The sequence below is a fragment of the Nerophis ophidion genome, unplaced genomic scaffold (genome assembly GCF_033978795.1).
Source record: "Nerophis ophidion isolate RoL-2023_Sa unplaced genomic scaffold, RoL_Noph_v1.0 HiC_scaffold_58, whole genome shotgun sequence".
Taxonomy (NCBI): Eukaryota; Metazoa; Chordata; class Actinopteri; order Syngnathiformes; family Syngnathidae; genus Nerophis; species Nerophis ophidion.
The window spans coordinates 198,353-212,657 of NW_026906980.1; the positions used below are offsets into that span (position 1 = coordinate 198,353).

Sequence of the window (14,305 nt, forward strand, 5' to 3'; positions counted from 1 at the left end):
ATTAAAAATGTTGAGCAAAGCGAGACCAGCTTGCTAGTAAATAAATACAATTTTAAAAATAGAGGCAGCTCACTGGTAAGTGCTGCTATTTGAGCTATTTTTAGAACAGGCCAGCGGGCGACTCATCTGGTCCTTACGGGCTACCTGGTGCCCGCGGGCACCGCGTTGGTGACCCCTGCTCCAGTGCGATGTATATATGTTTTTTTCCTTCTTTAATATGCATTTTCGGCTGGTGCGACGTATACTCCGGAGCGATTTATAATCCGAAAAATACGGTACTGAGCTGCTGCATCAATAAGACCGCCAACAAAATGCTGCATTCTGAAGAGACGATCAGAAAGAGGTCTGAAAACAGTCTGTAAAACTGAAGTACCACATGCTTTGTAGATCACAAAAAAATGTTTTAAATGTGAAAAAAAATCATAATATGACCCCGTTTAAGTTGCAAGCATAATGAGTTATGAGCCCACTCCATCACCGGGTGGCGTGCCCCTGAGTTGGTAATAGTTAATTATGGATTATAAATCATGCCTCTCACTTGTAGAGTAGAGAGTAGGGCTGTCCCGATGCCAATATTTTGGTACCGGTACCAGAATGCATTTCGACGCTTTTCAAAATAAAGGGGACCCCAAAAAAAATTCGTTATTGGCCTTATTTTCACAGAAAGTCTTATGATACATAAGACTTTCTGATACATAATAAAATAATTGTCATAAAATACCCCAAACTGTGGATATGCCATACCATTACACCTCTAGTTGTTAACTAGTAAACCCAGGTAATAATGTTTCCTCTTACGTAAAACATTGCCTCTACAGTTAAGCGGTTATTATATGGTGACAGTTTACTTCACACATGAATATTTAAATTGTTTTGTTTGTTGTTTGTTTTATTTCTTTGTCCATGGTCTGTGCTTATGGTTTGCTTGTAATGTGTAATGTCTTGTGATAGATGTATTCGTTTGTATCATGACCTGTTGAATGTTTACAGTATTAACCTGCCTTAGGACAACGGATGAAAATTAGCCAACTCCAACATATTTACATTGTTGTTTACCATGAATTGATTAATGTGGACCCTGACTTAAACAAGTTGAAAAACTTATTTGGGTGTTACCATTTAGTGGTATAATTGTACGGAATATGTAGTGTACCGTGCAATCTACTAATGACAGTTTCAATCAATCAATCAATCAATGCTCAATGTTGATGAATATGCATTGGGGACAGTGTGGCACGGTTGGGAGAGTGACCGTGCCAGCAACCTGTGGGTTCCTGGTTCAATCCCCACCTTCTACCAAGCTAGTCACGTCCGTTGTGTCCTTGAGCAAGACATTTCACCCTTGCTCCTTATGAGTTGTGGTTAGGGCCTTGCTTGGACGCTCCCGCCATCAGTGTGTGAATGTGTGTGTGAATGGGTGAATGTGGAAATAGCGTCAAAGCGCTTTGAGTACCTTGAAGGTAGAAAAGCGCGGTACAAGTATAACCCATTTACCATTGTCGTAATTCAAATAAATTATAAATAAATGGAGTGTAATTGTTGATGATATTTGGACATTCTGTGAAATGTTACAGTGGCCAACAATATAAAATACACTATTTGTAATTAATATTTAGGCCTACTACTGTATTTTAATGCCAGTCATTATTTTGGTACTTCGAGAGCCAAGTATTTTCTGAGTTGGTACGTTTGAGAATCACCGATCTTTATGAAAGTAGCTGCAATCACACTGGCCCACCTCCGGTGAAGATGAATAAGCATATTACTGCATTGAAGTTATGTAAACCTGTTACACAATAGACGGACGGTTTTAATTATTCAGGTTGTGAATCAATATTTGAAGAGACTTTCTGTGTGCACAAAGTGTAGAACATGCGGCTGAACATGGGGAAGCGGGCCATGACGTGACTGCAAGGGAGGATGGGTGCGGGGGTGGTGTTGGGAGGGTGGATGGGGCACAGTGGGCCAGATGCTGCTATTTCTGGCATTTGTCGAAGGCAGCCAAAGCCTCATCCCTAATACGTGGCGCGGACCTCTAATCCTGTGGGCGTGAGGATGAATGAAAGCATGAGGAAGAAGGGAGGCAGGAGAAAAAGGAATGGAAAAGAGAGAAAGGGCTGCTGGGAGTCCTGTGAATCTGCTTTACGCCCCGCTGCCTTGATTGCTTTCTATTTATACACACCGCTGCCACCAAACCACGTATCCCAATTGGTCGCCACGGGAACGCCAGACGGCAGCATGGGAAGGAACACTTTCTCACCGATCTCCGTGGAAGGAATAAAAAATCCTGGGGCTTAATGCTACAAGTAGGAAATGATGGAAGCCGCAAAGTGCAGTGGAACCTTTAAAGTAGAAGGCTTAACATAATTTGATCTCATTTGAAGAACAGGGGGGTATAGTTTTAAATCAAATATTACATAAACAAATCTCATTGTGCAATACCTCTTGTGAAACATGTTTTGTAATACCTGGTTTCAACTAACACTGCCATCAGGGCACTAGCGGTGGTAATATGCGTTTTAAAGGGCCCATGTTATTATTAGTAACATTCTATGGTGTTTAAATACATCTAAGTGGTCCTGTAATAGTGTATTGGAAATGTTCCTACATGCTGGAATTTAAACATTTTTAAAGTGATTTTAATAATGCCCATCCATCCATTTTCTACCACTTGTCCCTTTTGTGGTTGCGGGGGGTGCTGTAATCGGGCGGAAGGCAGTGTACACCCTGGACAAGTCGCCACCTCATCACTGGGCGCTTTTAATAATGTCTACTGAGAATACACTGTTGTGTGTTTGTAGCTTCAACGCTAATAAAGTGTGTTTAACCACACCAGTCCCCAGAAAGCTCTACTCTCCACTTTTTACAAATACATTTTCACTCTGCTCTTACTGTGCGTACATAATGCATGACATAGATACCATGTATCATAGAGTGTCCGCCCTGAGATCGGTAGGTCGTCAGTTCAAACCCTGCCCGAGTCATACCAGACTATAATAATGGGACTCATTACCTCCCTGCTTGGCACTCAGCATCAATGGTTGGTATTGGGGGATGAATCACCAAAAATTATTCCCGGGCACTGCCACCACTGCTGTTTACTGCTCCCCTCACCTCCCAGAGGGTGAGGGTGATGGGTCAAATGCAGAGGAAAATCTCACCACACCTAGTGTGTGTGTGACAATCATTGGTACTTTAACTTCAACATACAAAAATGTAACGACAACGAGTGGGACAGAAAGATGCTGACATTAGCGACACTAGCATAGCTATAGTATTTTGCTACAGTGCTAACATTATTCTCACATTTTAACATCATAAATATAATGATAGGAAATGTGACCAAAATTCTAAATTGCGATATATATTGCAGCCTCCAGCAATAAAGTGATAATATGATAATAGAGTCATTTCAAAACAGTTTACAAAGGCTCCTAATTTAGCTGCTGATGAATTATTGTATTGTTTTCCTCAATATTATTATAATCTACTTGTTTATTTACTGTTCATATACGGTTACTTTCTGTTGTGGTTCCATCTACACTTATATTAAATAGTAATCGGCATTTATTCTTCTGTTGTTTGGATACTTTACATTAGTTTTGGGCGATACTACAAATTTGGGTACCAAAGTGGTTACTGAGTAGTTGCAGGGGCCGTATTTCTCATACCAATTCTGATACTGATTCTTTAACTTCAAGATCATTAAATGATTACATTTTAATCACAATTATCATCAGACAAAAATATAGGATGGCAACAAATATTTTAATTATTTCATATTATGAGTGCTGATTTAAATCCTTGGTTTTTGCCCCAAAGCCCTCCTAATAACAAAAATGTCTATTTAACTACTATAGTATCGACCATATACTGATACTATTCTTGGTATCGTTATTATGGAGGTTTATATCGACGCGGCCACCTTTGTTTACATTCAAGAGCTCCAGCTTGCGGTTAGCAGTTAGCATATGCTCATAAAATCTGTAGTGTAGCACGTTTTGCTATTCCCCGTCCTCCAGAAGTAACTTTGCTTGTAAGAAATATAGTTCATTTGTCGCGATGGAGGCGGGGATTGCCGACTTAGATGTGGCTTTACACTGTGGAGGGAGGTTAGCTGCTAGCCAGAATGCTACAATGTGTTGAGGAAACGTTCATTCTATTGTCAAATTGTCAAATTTGCTGGACACAGCTAGAATGTGACATCAAAATGCATTAAGGCGATAGTATTAAAAGCTATGTTGTCGGCTAACTTTATATAATTTACATCGTAAATCGTCTATATCGCGCAACTCTACTATGTTAGCCTATTTGCTAGATACAACTTCCATGTTGTCGCTACACCATCGGTACCTGAAGACCAGATCATTCCATCCATGCTCCAAGACTATGTCACTTCCTGTCAACCTATTTTACGGCATTTATGCTTGTTCACAGTGTCAATGTTACGATTGTTTTATTTTTAAAAATAAATAGTAAACTTTATTTCAATAACAATGTAGTGTAAAACATTACATACAAAACCATGCGGATCTGCACGAAATCCCGAACAATATTTTTGACTACTTTATTTACAATAAATTCTACCAATTGCAAGGTCTACTTTTTGTTAGTTGACCTATAAATATCTAAATTAAGTGTCTCTTTTGAAAAATCTTGTTGGAATTGCGCTTATGTGCGTCATTCAGTGCAATGACTACTAGTTCCTTGAATTGCCGCCGGGTATATAGTATGCGCCTGCCTAGAATTACTGCCGGATCAAACTCGTTTCGCAAAACAATTAGAGCATGCATAGCATTACCGCCGGCTCAGGATTAACGCCGGGTCAAACTCGTTTTGCAAAATATAATTTTTATCAGCACATGTCTAGAATTTCCCCCGGGTCAAACTCGTTTCGCAAAATAATTAGCATATGCCTAGAATTTCCGCCGGTTCAAACTCGTCACGTCACAAGTGACACTTCACCTGTCATCATTTTCAAAATGGAGGAGGCTGATTTCAATAATTTTAAATCGCATAAAGGGAAGAAGGTTAAGAGCTATTCAGTAGGATTTAAGGTCCATTATATTGAATATGCTAAAAAGAACAGTAAGCAGCTATGTTTTATTAATATACTGTAGCTGCGTGTGTCAAATATGAGTCATTAAGTGACTCCCGCCTCCTGGTGGTAGAGGGCGCTAGTGATCCTTCTTGCGACTACTCAGCTGCAGAAGTGAAAACAAGCAGCAAGAGTGAGCAGCGATTGTTTATTTTTTCCTCTCGCTTGCACTTTTAACATGGAAAATTACATATCTAAAATAAAACCGTTTTCTAAACTGGACTTTCAATCGAAGCAGGAGGTAATAAAGAAAGATCTCCAGAGAGACAGAGAGACTTTTAAAACTGAAGAAAGATAAGGAAGACTTCTATAAACAAGTTATCGATGCTTTCGATCAGAAGGAGCTGCGCATGGACTTCATTTATAAGTAAACGTAAGACCATGATAACTGTTTTTTTATTAAAAGTGCTTTTCATGATGGTATCCTTACATCACACTCAAATTTATAAGCGCAGGCCTAAATTTACCGCATGCCTTTGGTAAACGCCGGAGTGAGAAGAGGTTTTAAATTAGTTAGCACCCTGGCGGCAAATCAAGGAAATAAGGATACCCCCTCGTTCATTTTTATATTATTGTTCTCTTTTCCTATTATGTAATCTTTTTGTCGTACACAAAAAATGAATAAAAGTACCATCCTCACCTATGGTCATGAGCTTTATGTCATGACCGAAAGGATAAGATCACGGGTACAAGCGGCCGAAATGAGTTTCCTCCGCCGGATGGCGGGGCTCTCCCTTAGAGATAGGGTGAGAAGCTCTGCCATCCGGGAGGAACTCAAAGTAAAGCCGCTGCTCCTCCACATCGAGAGGAGCCAGATGAGGTGGTTCGGGCATCTGGTCAGGATGCCACCCGAACGCTTCCCTAGGAAGGTGTTTCGGGCACGTCCAACCGGTAGGAGGCCACGGGGAAGAACCAGGACACGTTGGGAAGACTGTCTCCCGGCTGGCCTGGGAACGCCTCGGGATCCACCGGGAAGAGCTAGACGAAGTGGCTGGGGAGAGGGAAGTCTGGGTATCCCTGTTTAGGCTGCTGCCCCCGCAACCCGACCTCGGATAAGCGGAATATGATGGATGGAAGGATGGATATCACAGGTTGTGTCGTCGCAGAAGCTATGTGGTAAAATGTGTGAGGAATGAAGTGACAAAGTCTTTATGCAAGCATGGACCAATCGTGTGCTCCACTACAGATTGTGTAGCCATACAAGTCTTTAGCGGACTACAAAAATGTCCTCCATGAAGAGTTGGACGTATACACAGGAAATGCTCCTCTAGCTCGCGGCATACTTGTCAACCCTCCCGATTTTCCCGGGAGACTCCTAAATTTCAGTGCCCCTCCCGAAAATCTCCCGGAGCAACCATTCTCTCGAATTTTTCCCCATTTCCACCCAGACAACAATATTGGAGGCGTGCCTTAAAGGCAATGCCTTTGGCGTCCTCTCTCACCTGAAAAAGAGACTATTATATATGTCTCCGTTATCCATACAGTAGGTATATCTACAACCCATAAAGTAGGTAGGCACGGAGCTATTTCTCAGCATGTGTTTATTCCAGCCGGCACACTAATACACTGACACACAACATCCGGATTCCCATCATGCATTGCTTCAAAACTACGGCAAGTAATAATGTCCAAAAACATAACAAAGACGAAGCAGAAGAACGAAGAAGAGACATGGCGACGACGAGTAAGAAGAAGTACGCTTGCAAGTTCCAAAATGATTGGAAAAAATAACTTCAGTTCATCCAGGACAGCTCGAAGGGGAAGGTGTATGCTGCCCGCAAATTTTGTAGATCAAACTTCTCCATTGAACACGGTGGCCGAACGGATATACTCATTCATGAATGGATTATTTATATTTATATTTATATATATATATATATATATATATATATATATATAAGAAATACTTGTACGTATATACACCCCGCGCTACCCCTCTGACCCCCCCAAATTCGGAGATCTTTAGGTGAGCAAGTATGGCTCAGGGCAGGTCACAGGCTAGTATGTATTTTTTCTATTGATACCGTCATGAAAACCCATAACTTGAAAAGCGACTGAGCACGTCTCCTCTTAAAAGTGGAGCAAAACAAGTGAGGGAGATGATAGATTTTTTTTCAGGTTTGATGTTCATAAACAGACCCCAGAGAAACATATTACTGTTAGAGCGTTATTAACAAATCAATTTATTAAGGTTCTTTGGCTTTTAGTGTGAAGTCGTGAATTTGAAGTCCCACTTACGTTCTTATTTATTGCCTTCAGCAAGGAGGTAGTAATTATTTATTACCTTTGCCAAGGAGGCCATAAATTAGTGCTTGCTTTTGCAGATTTGTATAAAAAACGACGACTGTTTTTCATGAAACTTTGAGCAGTGGTGCACTGTGATCCAAGCAAGAAATCCTGCAGTTCTGATTTGACACAGGACTTTTTTTCTTATTTTCATTTCAATGTACACAACAACAGACTTTAAAACTCAATGTAAACGTAATACGGAGTGTTTAGCTTTAGTGGAAGTCTGGGATCTACTGCAGTGGTTTTCAAATGGGGGTACGCAAACCCCTGGGGGTACTTGAAGGTATGCCAAGGGGTACGTGAGATTTTTTTTTTAATATTCTAAAAACAGCAACAATTCAAAAATCCTTTATAAATATATTTATTGAATTATACTTCAACTAAATATGAATGTAAGTTCATGAACTGTGAAAAGAAATGCAACAATGCAATATTCAGTGTTCACAGCTAGATTTTTTGTGCACATGTTCCATAAATATTGATGCTAAAGTTTTTTTTTTTTGTGAAGAAATGTTTAATTAAGTTCATGAATCCAGATGGATTTCTATTACAATCCTCAAAGAGGGCACTTTAAGTTGATGATTACTTCTATGTGTAGAAATCTTTATTTATAATTGAATCACTTGTTTATTTTTCAACAAGTTTTTAGTTATCTTTTTTCCAAATAGTTCAAAAAAGACCACTACAAATGAGCAATATTTTGCACTGTTATACAATTTAATAAATCAGAAACTGATGACATAGTGCTGTATTTTACTTCTTTATCTCTTTTTCTCAACCAAAAATGCTTTGCTCTGATTAGGGGGTACTTGAATTAAAAAATGTTTACAGGGGGTACATCACTGAAAAAAGGTTGAGAACCACTGATCTACTGAGTGTCATTGTGGTGTATGAGTTTCACAATTTTTCCTGAACACTATTGTGGCCTTGAGAGAAATAGTCACGTGTCGTTCAGGGAATATTTGGCCGCACTGTTTCCTGTTAAACTTGGAATGGGAAGCTGTTTACTGGATTTGTAAGAAAACCAAGGCTGTTGGAAAGAAGTATATGTGACAAAATATATATTACTGACAAATCTGATTATGAACCTCAACCAGAATAAACATTAGCCTTTGCCCTTTGGCCGAACGACACAGTCGGGTGTCTCCTAAAGAGCACTTGAGTCATCTCCACCTTGTTTTGAAAGAGCTATCTTTTCTTAAACCAACAATCTTGTAGAGGTCCATCCCGCCTTTGCCAGGCTGACCTCAGCAACACCTGCCAATCAGCCATCAGTGGCAGCGAGTGCCTGGGAACAACACTACCTCTTTGTGCCGGCCTCGCGTGCCACGTTCTCTCAGAGGGCTCTAATGAAGACAGACAGGAAGTGGGGGAGGAAGGACCGGGCAGGAAATGACCACATATAGATTCAGGAATCCAAGGGCCAACAAGTAGTTTTATCAGTGTGAGAGACGGGCTCACTGAGCTCTCATGTTTCTGCAGACTGCCTTTTATCCTCATTTGCAGTAAGCCTTAAAAAGGTACAATGGGTTGTGAAATAGTGCTTTATTGCTTTGCAACAAGCTAGTTATTCTTACTGGAAAGTGATTTTATCCTAAAAGTTGCACTTTTGCGTGGTATCTAAACTGCATACATCATGACAGGCCTGTCGTGAAACAACTCGACAAGTAGGACTCTTTAGGGGAGAAATTAAAGAGACACGGAGGGGAAAAGAACAAAATGTAATTTGGTGAGCTCATTGCTGAATTATGAGTTTTTTAGCTTGGCCAACATTTGTGCTCATGAAATAAAGGGGACAGGAATTACTTTTATTTATATAGCCTTCCCCAAAGGACTCCTCAAGCATTAAACCAACAAACCTAAGCTTTTTGCCTTTTGGTGGGAACCTGTGTGCAGTCAAAATACTTTCTAAAACTCATACCTTGGGAGAAGTAACCTGCTCTAATGTTCTCATTAATATTAATATTAATAATACTAATGGATTAGATTTATATCGCACTTTCCTATTATTAGATACTCAAAGCGCTCACAGAGAAGTGGGAACCCATCATTCTTTCACACCTGGTGGCGGTAAGCTACAACCGTAGCCACAGCTGCCCTGGGGTAGACTGACTGAAGCGAGGCTGCCAGTTTGCGCCTACAGCCCCTCCGACCACTACCTATCATTCATTCATCATTCATTCACCAATGTGAGCGGCACCGGGGGCAAGGGTGAAGTGTCCTGCCCAAGGACACAACGGCAGCGATTTGGATGTCAATAGGCTCCCCCCAGCGAACCTCAACCCTTAGGTTTCTGGCACGGCCGCTATATCCACTACGCCATGCCACCCCAATTATAGCAATGTATCGTAAGTAAAAACTAGTGCTGTCAAATGATAAAATGTTTAAATTTGATTAATAACGGTATTAAAGGCCTACTGAAACCCACTACGACCAACCACGCAGTCTGATAGTTTATATAACAATGATGAAATCTTAACATTGCAACACATGCCAATACTGCCGCTTTAGTTTACTAATTTACAATTTGAAATTTCCCGCAGAGTTTCTTGTTGAAAACGTCGCGGAATGATGACACGTATGATGACGCGTGCGCGTGACGTTATTGGCTGGAGGGGACATATTAGCCCAACACCACTTACGACTAAAAGTCGTCTCTTTTCATCGCATAATTACACAGTAATTTGGACATCTGTGTTGCTGAATCTTTTGCAATTTGTTCAATTAATAATTGAGACTATAAAGAATAATGCTGTTGGTGGAAAGCGGTGGATTGCAGCTGCCTTTAGTAACCGAGACACAGCCTGTGTTTCTTTGTTTGTTGTGAAGCTTTAACTCAGAGCGGTCAAGCGAACATGTTTTCTACGTCAACCAGCAAGTTTTTGGATGGGAAAATTGTGATATTAAGTCGGCTCTTACCGGAGACTTCAGTGGATTATGGGACTTCCTCCTGCAGCTTAAAAAGGCAGCTGTGATCTTGGCTCCTCCATCGGCTTCTCTGAGAGACACTGGTGTTCACCGCAGCCATCTGACTTTCAGGTATGTCTTTACAATCTCACTAAAACACTATTAAAACAATAAGCAGATAAGGGATCTTCCAGAATTATCCTAGTAAATGTGTGTAAATTACATCTGAAACGGTCCCACTGGAGCCGTCGTTTTTTGTTTTTTTCACAAATCTTTCATCCTCGCCCAAATTAATGGGGAAATTGTCGCTTTCTCGGTCCAAATAGCTCTTGCTGCTGGAGGCTCACATTATAAACAATGTGAGGATGTGAGGATCCCTCACACCGGTGATGTCACGCGCACATCCTCTGCTACTTTCGGTAAAGGCAAGGCTTTTTTATTAGCGACCAAAGGTTGCGAACTTTATCGTCGATGTTCTCTACTAAATCCTTTCAGCAAAAATATGGCAATATCGCGAAGTGATCAAGTATGACATATAGAATGGACCTACTATCCCCGTTTGAATAAGAAAATCTCATTTCAGTAGGCCTTTAAATTTTGATCAATCGTGATTAGGGATTTCAGAAGTGGGGGACGTAAACATTTCTCAATAATTGATTTTCTTTATGAAATAACAATTTAACAGTCTAATGTTTACCTTGTATATTCTGGCTGGAATAAAACCATCGCCGCTAGAACAAACGACTGATACTAAAGCCATGGTGTATTCATTTTGCTGTGTGGAGGCCAACCCACGCTTTTTCTCGCATCTGACAGCTGATTAGTCAGCTGTCGCATGCTGTCAATCGTTGTCACGTTGGCAAAAAAGGCAGCCCCAGTAAGCCAATCAATGAGCTTGTGGGCAGTCTAAAAGAGACAAGCGTTAACCTGAGTGGTGTTTTCCACCTGGCGCTAGTGTTTGACTTGTCTCCATTCAATTTCATTATTTTTGGACGTTTAAAAGCGCAGGCGAGCAACTAGGGCTGCTTTTTTGAAAAACTGAAGTGGACTTGTTCCCTTTTGTCACTAATATATGTAAAAAAGAAAAATAACACTTGCGGTGATGCAGTGCGCTTGAACGCCTCCTCATGTAAAAAAGGGCCTGCAAACAGCGCAGCATGCACCCTGCTTATTGATCTTGCACAGAGAGGAAAAAAGAGGTGGGCGCAAAATAGTTTAATGTTCTCTGTGCGTTATATAAGTAAGTATAATCATTATGTAGTGCATTAAGAGTGTTTGTTCTTAATATTTCCTTTTTTTACTGTTTTGTGTGCTAATCTTCCGTGGTGGCGCTGTGCCAAATTAGTGCATTTTCTGAGCTAAGCGCTTACTATATGTGCACTTACTAATGTTTCTCATTTAGCGGTTTACCTGTGGCTCATTCCGTCGTGCAGGTAACAGTCCTACTCCTGCACACTTAAAAGCAATTCATTATTTAGGTCGGTTTACTCGGCTCACATGTGTTTTATGTGCAAAAGTTATTTCGCACAACCCGTCAATACATGTTGTCTGCGAAAATATTAGGAAAAATAGAGATAAATATTAATATGACATCAGGGACACCCCCGCCCGAACAGTGACCAACAGACCCACCAACAGGCACATTTTTTAACTCCTGACCAGGCTGCACACCTGTGCCTCTCTCTCTTCAGCCTCACATCCTGCCGCTCTCCACACCGCAGCCACAGCCCCCAAGCACCGCCGTACACTACACCCACCCGTCTTGCAAACGCGCGCACAAAAATCATGGAGCTGCAAGAATGCATTCAGGCTGACTGTTACAACGCATTGGACATTTTCCAGCACCTAACATCGAACCACTCTTTCCTCAAGCATGATCATTATCGCTCACCTGTTAGGGGTCGCTAACAAGCCAAACACTAGAATTCGTGAACATTGCTCCAAGTACGGATTTTGTGTTGAGTTATTGTGAATACAAAAGTATACACTGACATGTGCAAAGGTAGTAATATATGATAAAACAAAGCAGCAGCTCAAAGAAGGACTTCCCCGTTAATCCACTCTTTATCACACAGGAAAAAAACGCAACGGGAACAGCTAATTCGACTACTTGAGGCGCTGATGTAAGACAACCATGTGACTCGCGCCCCATATGTGACCATATAATGAACAAAACAGTGCGGTACTAAGTCTTTAGTGGCCATAAATAGTTAGCTTCTACAGCAAGGGTTCCCAAAGTACAGGAAAGGGTCCAACTGTGGCCCGTGACTCGTTTGTAATTGGCCCTAGGCACAGCAAAAATATATATATATATATATATAATATATATATATATATATAGCTTGTGTGTGTGTGTGAATATATATATATGTGTATATATATATACACACACACACACACATATATACACACATGTATATATATAAATATATATATTATGTATATGTATATAAATATATATACATATGTGTAAATGTATGTTTATATACATATATAGGTATATATATATGTATATATATATATAAATATATATACATATGTGTAAATGTATGTTTATATACATATATAGGTATATATATATATATATATATATATATATATATATATATATATGTATGTATTTATTTATTTATTGTGAATAAACAAGTATACATCTGTTTTTTGGCTGAGACCTGGGATCTTGGGCTCAAAAAGGTTGGTGACCACAGGATTAAGATGTACAAAAACTCTACAGACCGTGCTTTCATCAAACAACGCGGTTGGTATCGCAGCTCATACGAGTTTGTGAATTTTACCACAGCTGGATGAGTCAACAGATATGGCGGACATGGCACAGGTCCCGGCGCAGGGACATAGAAGTATTAAATAATGAATTGCTTTTAATTGTGCAGGAGTAGGACATGGCTTCAGATGAAATATCTAAAGGGTTAGGGGACTGTTAAAAGTTTGGTTACCACTGCCCTGGAGGGACGAGTGAGAGGCAGAGGTTTTAATGAGCCTGACTGACGTTATTAGCAGGTCATCAGCAAGCCCAGGAAACCACTGAATGGCTCTGCCGACCTCTTGATTGACATGGGGTCAAAAAGAACCTCACTGTATTATCAATGACTGTCAGATATAAGGGGGAGTCCATTTTTGTGCCTCAAGGCACTCTCTAATGTTCCCCTTAGGACTCACGACTGGACTCAAAAGTACTATTTCCTGTGCCAAACACATACAGTTCCCAAGCTGCAATAGCTACAAAAGCAGCCCACTATTCTTGAACTCCTTAAGGTACAAGGCATGATCCCAGTGTGCAGAAATGAACACAAGCAAGTACTGTAGGAGCCTATCCATCCATCCATCCATCCATTTTCTAACGCTTGTGCCTTTCGGGGTCGCGGGGTGTGCTGGAGCCTATCACAGCATGTAAATGTATGTGTGTGCCACAAAATGCAAATATGCAAACCTGTCTTCCTCAAGGGGAAGTCGTCCTTGCTGTCAATGGGTGATGGCAGAGTGTAGTGGCAGGTAGGGGACATGCCGCCCAGGGGGGGAGAGCTTTGGTCCAGGGATGTGTGATGGGAGGACCTGACCACACAAAGCATTGAGTAAATATTCATGCAATGTGTTTGAGTGATGTACATTTCCCATACCAGAAAAAAAAAGACATAATAGTTACCTGTACCAGAGCTTAGAGTGGTGAATGAACGAATGATTGCCGCCATTACTGGCAGGGTCCTTTGCTGATTTGCTTAACAGAAACTCTTGGAGTTTCTGCTTCACCTCCGTACTGGCCACTGCACCTGCGAGACCAAAAGATGAAAAAACAAGGATTGGGGTTACCCTACGGATGTCTTGACTCAATACAGTGCTGTAATTTCCTCACAATGCCCTGAAATACGACACATTTTACTTCCTCTGAGTGGGCAGACACAACTCATGAAGGGACATCTCCCCCTAGTGGCTTAAGAGCGTTAGATGCCCCCTCCCCCCCAAAAAATTAAAAAACCCCAGCTACTGCTTAAAGAA

At 40.8% G+C, this 14,305-nt stretch overlaps 1 protein-coding gene across 7 annotated transcripts in view; it reads right to left on the reverse strand.

Moving 5' to 3' along the window:
• Positions 1 to 14,305, reverse strand: part of LOC133547075 (histone deacetylase 9-B-like) — a 46,165-nt gene that overhangs the window by 19,031 nt on the left and 12,829 nt on the right. For 5 of the 7 annotated variants that reach the window (XM_061892865.1, XM_061892862.1, XM_061892867.1 and 2 more), the window contains 2 exons: positions 13,956 to 14,086; positions 13,743 to 13,864 (listed from right to left, as the gene is read on the reverse strand). In XM_061892865.1, coding sequence (XP_061748849.1) covers positions 13,743 to 13,864; positions 13,956 to 14,086 — 253 coding nt within the window. The remainder of the gene's footprint in view (positions 1 to 13,742; positions 13,865 to 13,955; positions 14,087 to 14,305) is intronic. The other 2 variants (XM_061892866.1, XM_061892863.1) reach the window with 1 other exon arrangement.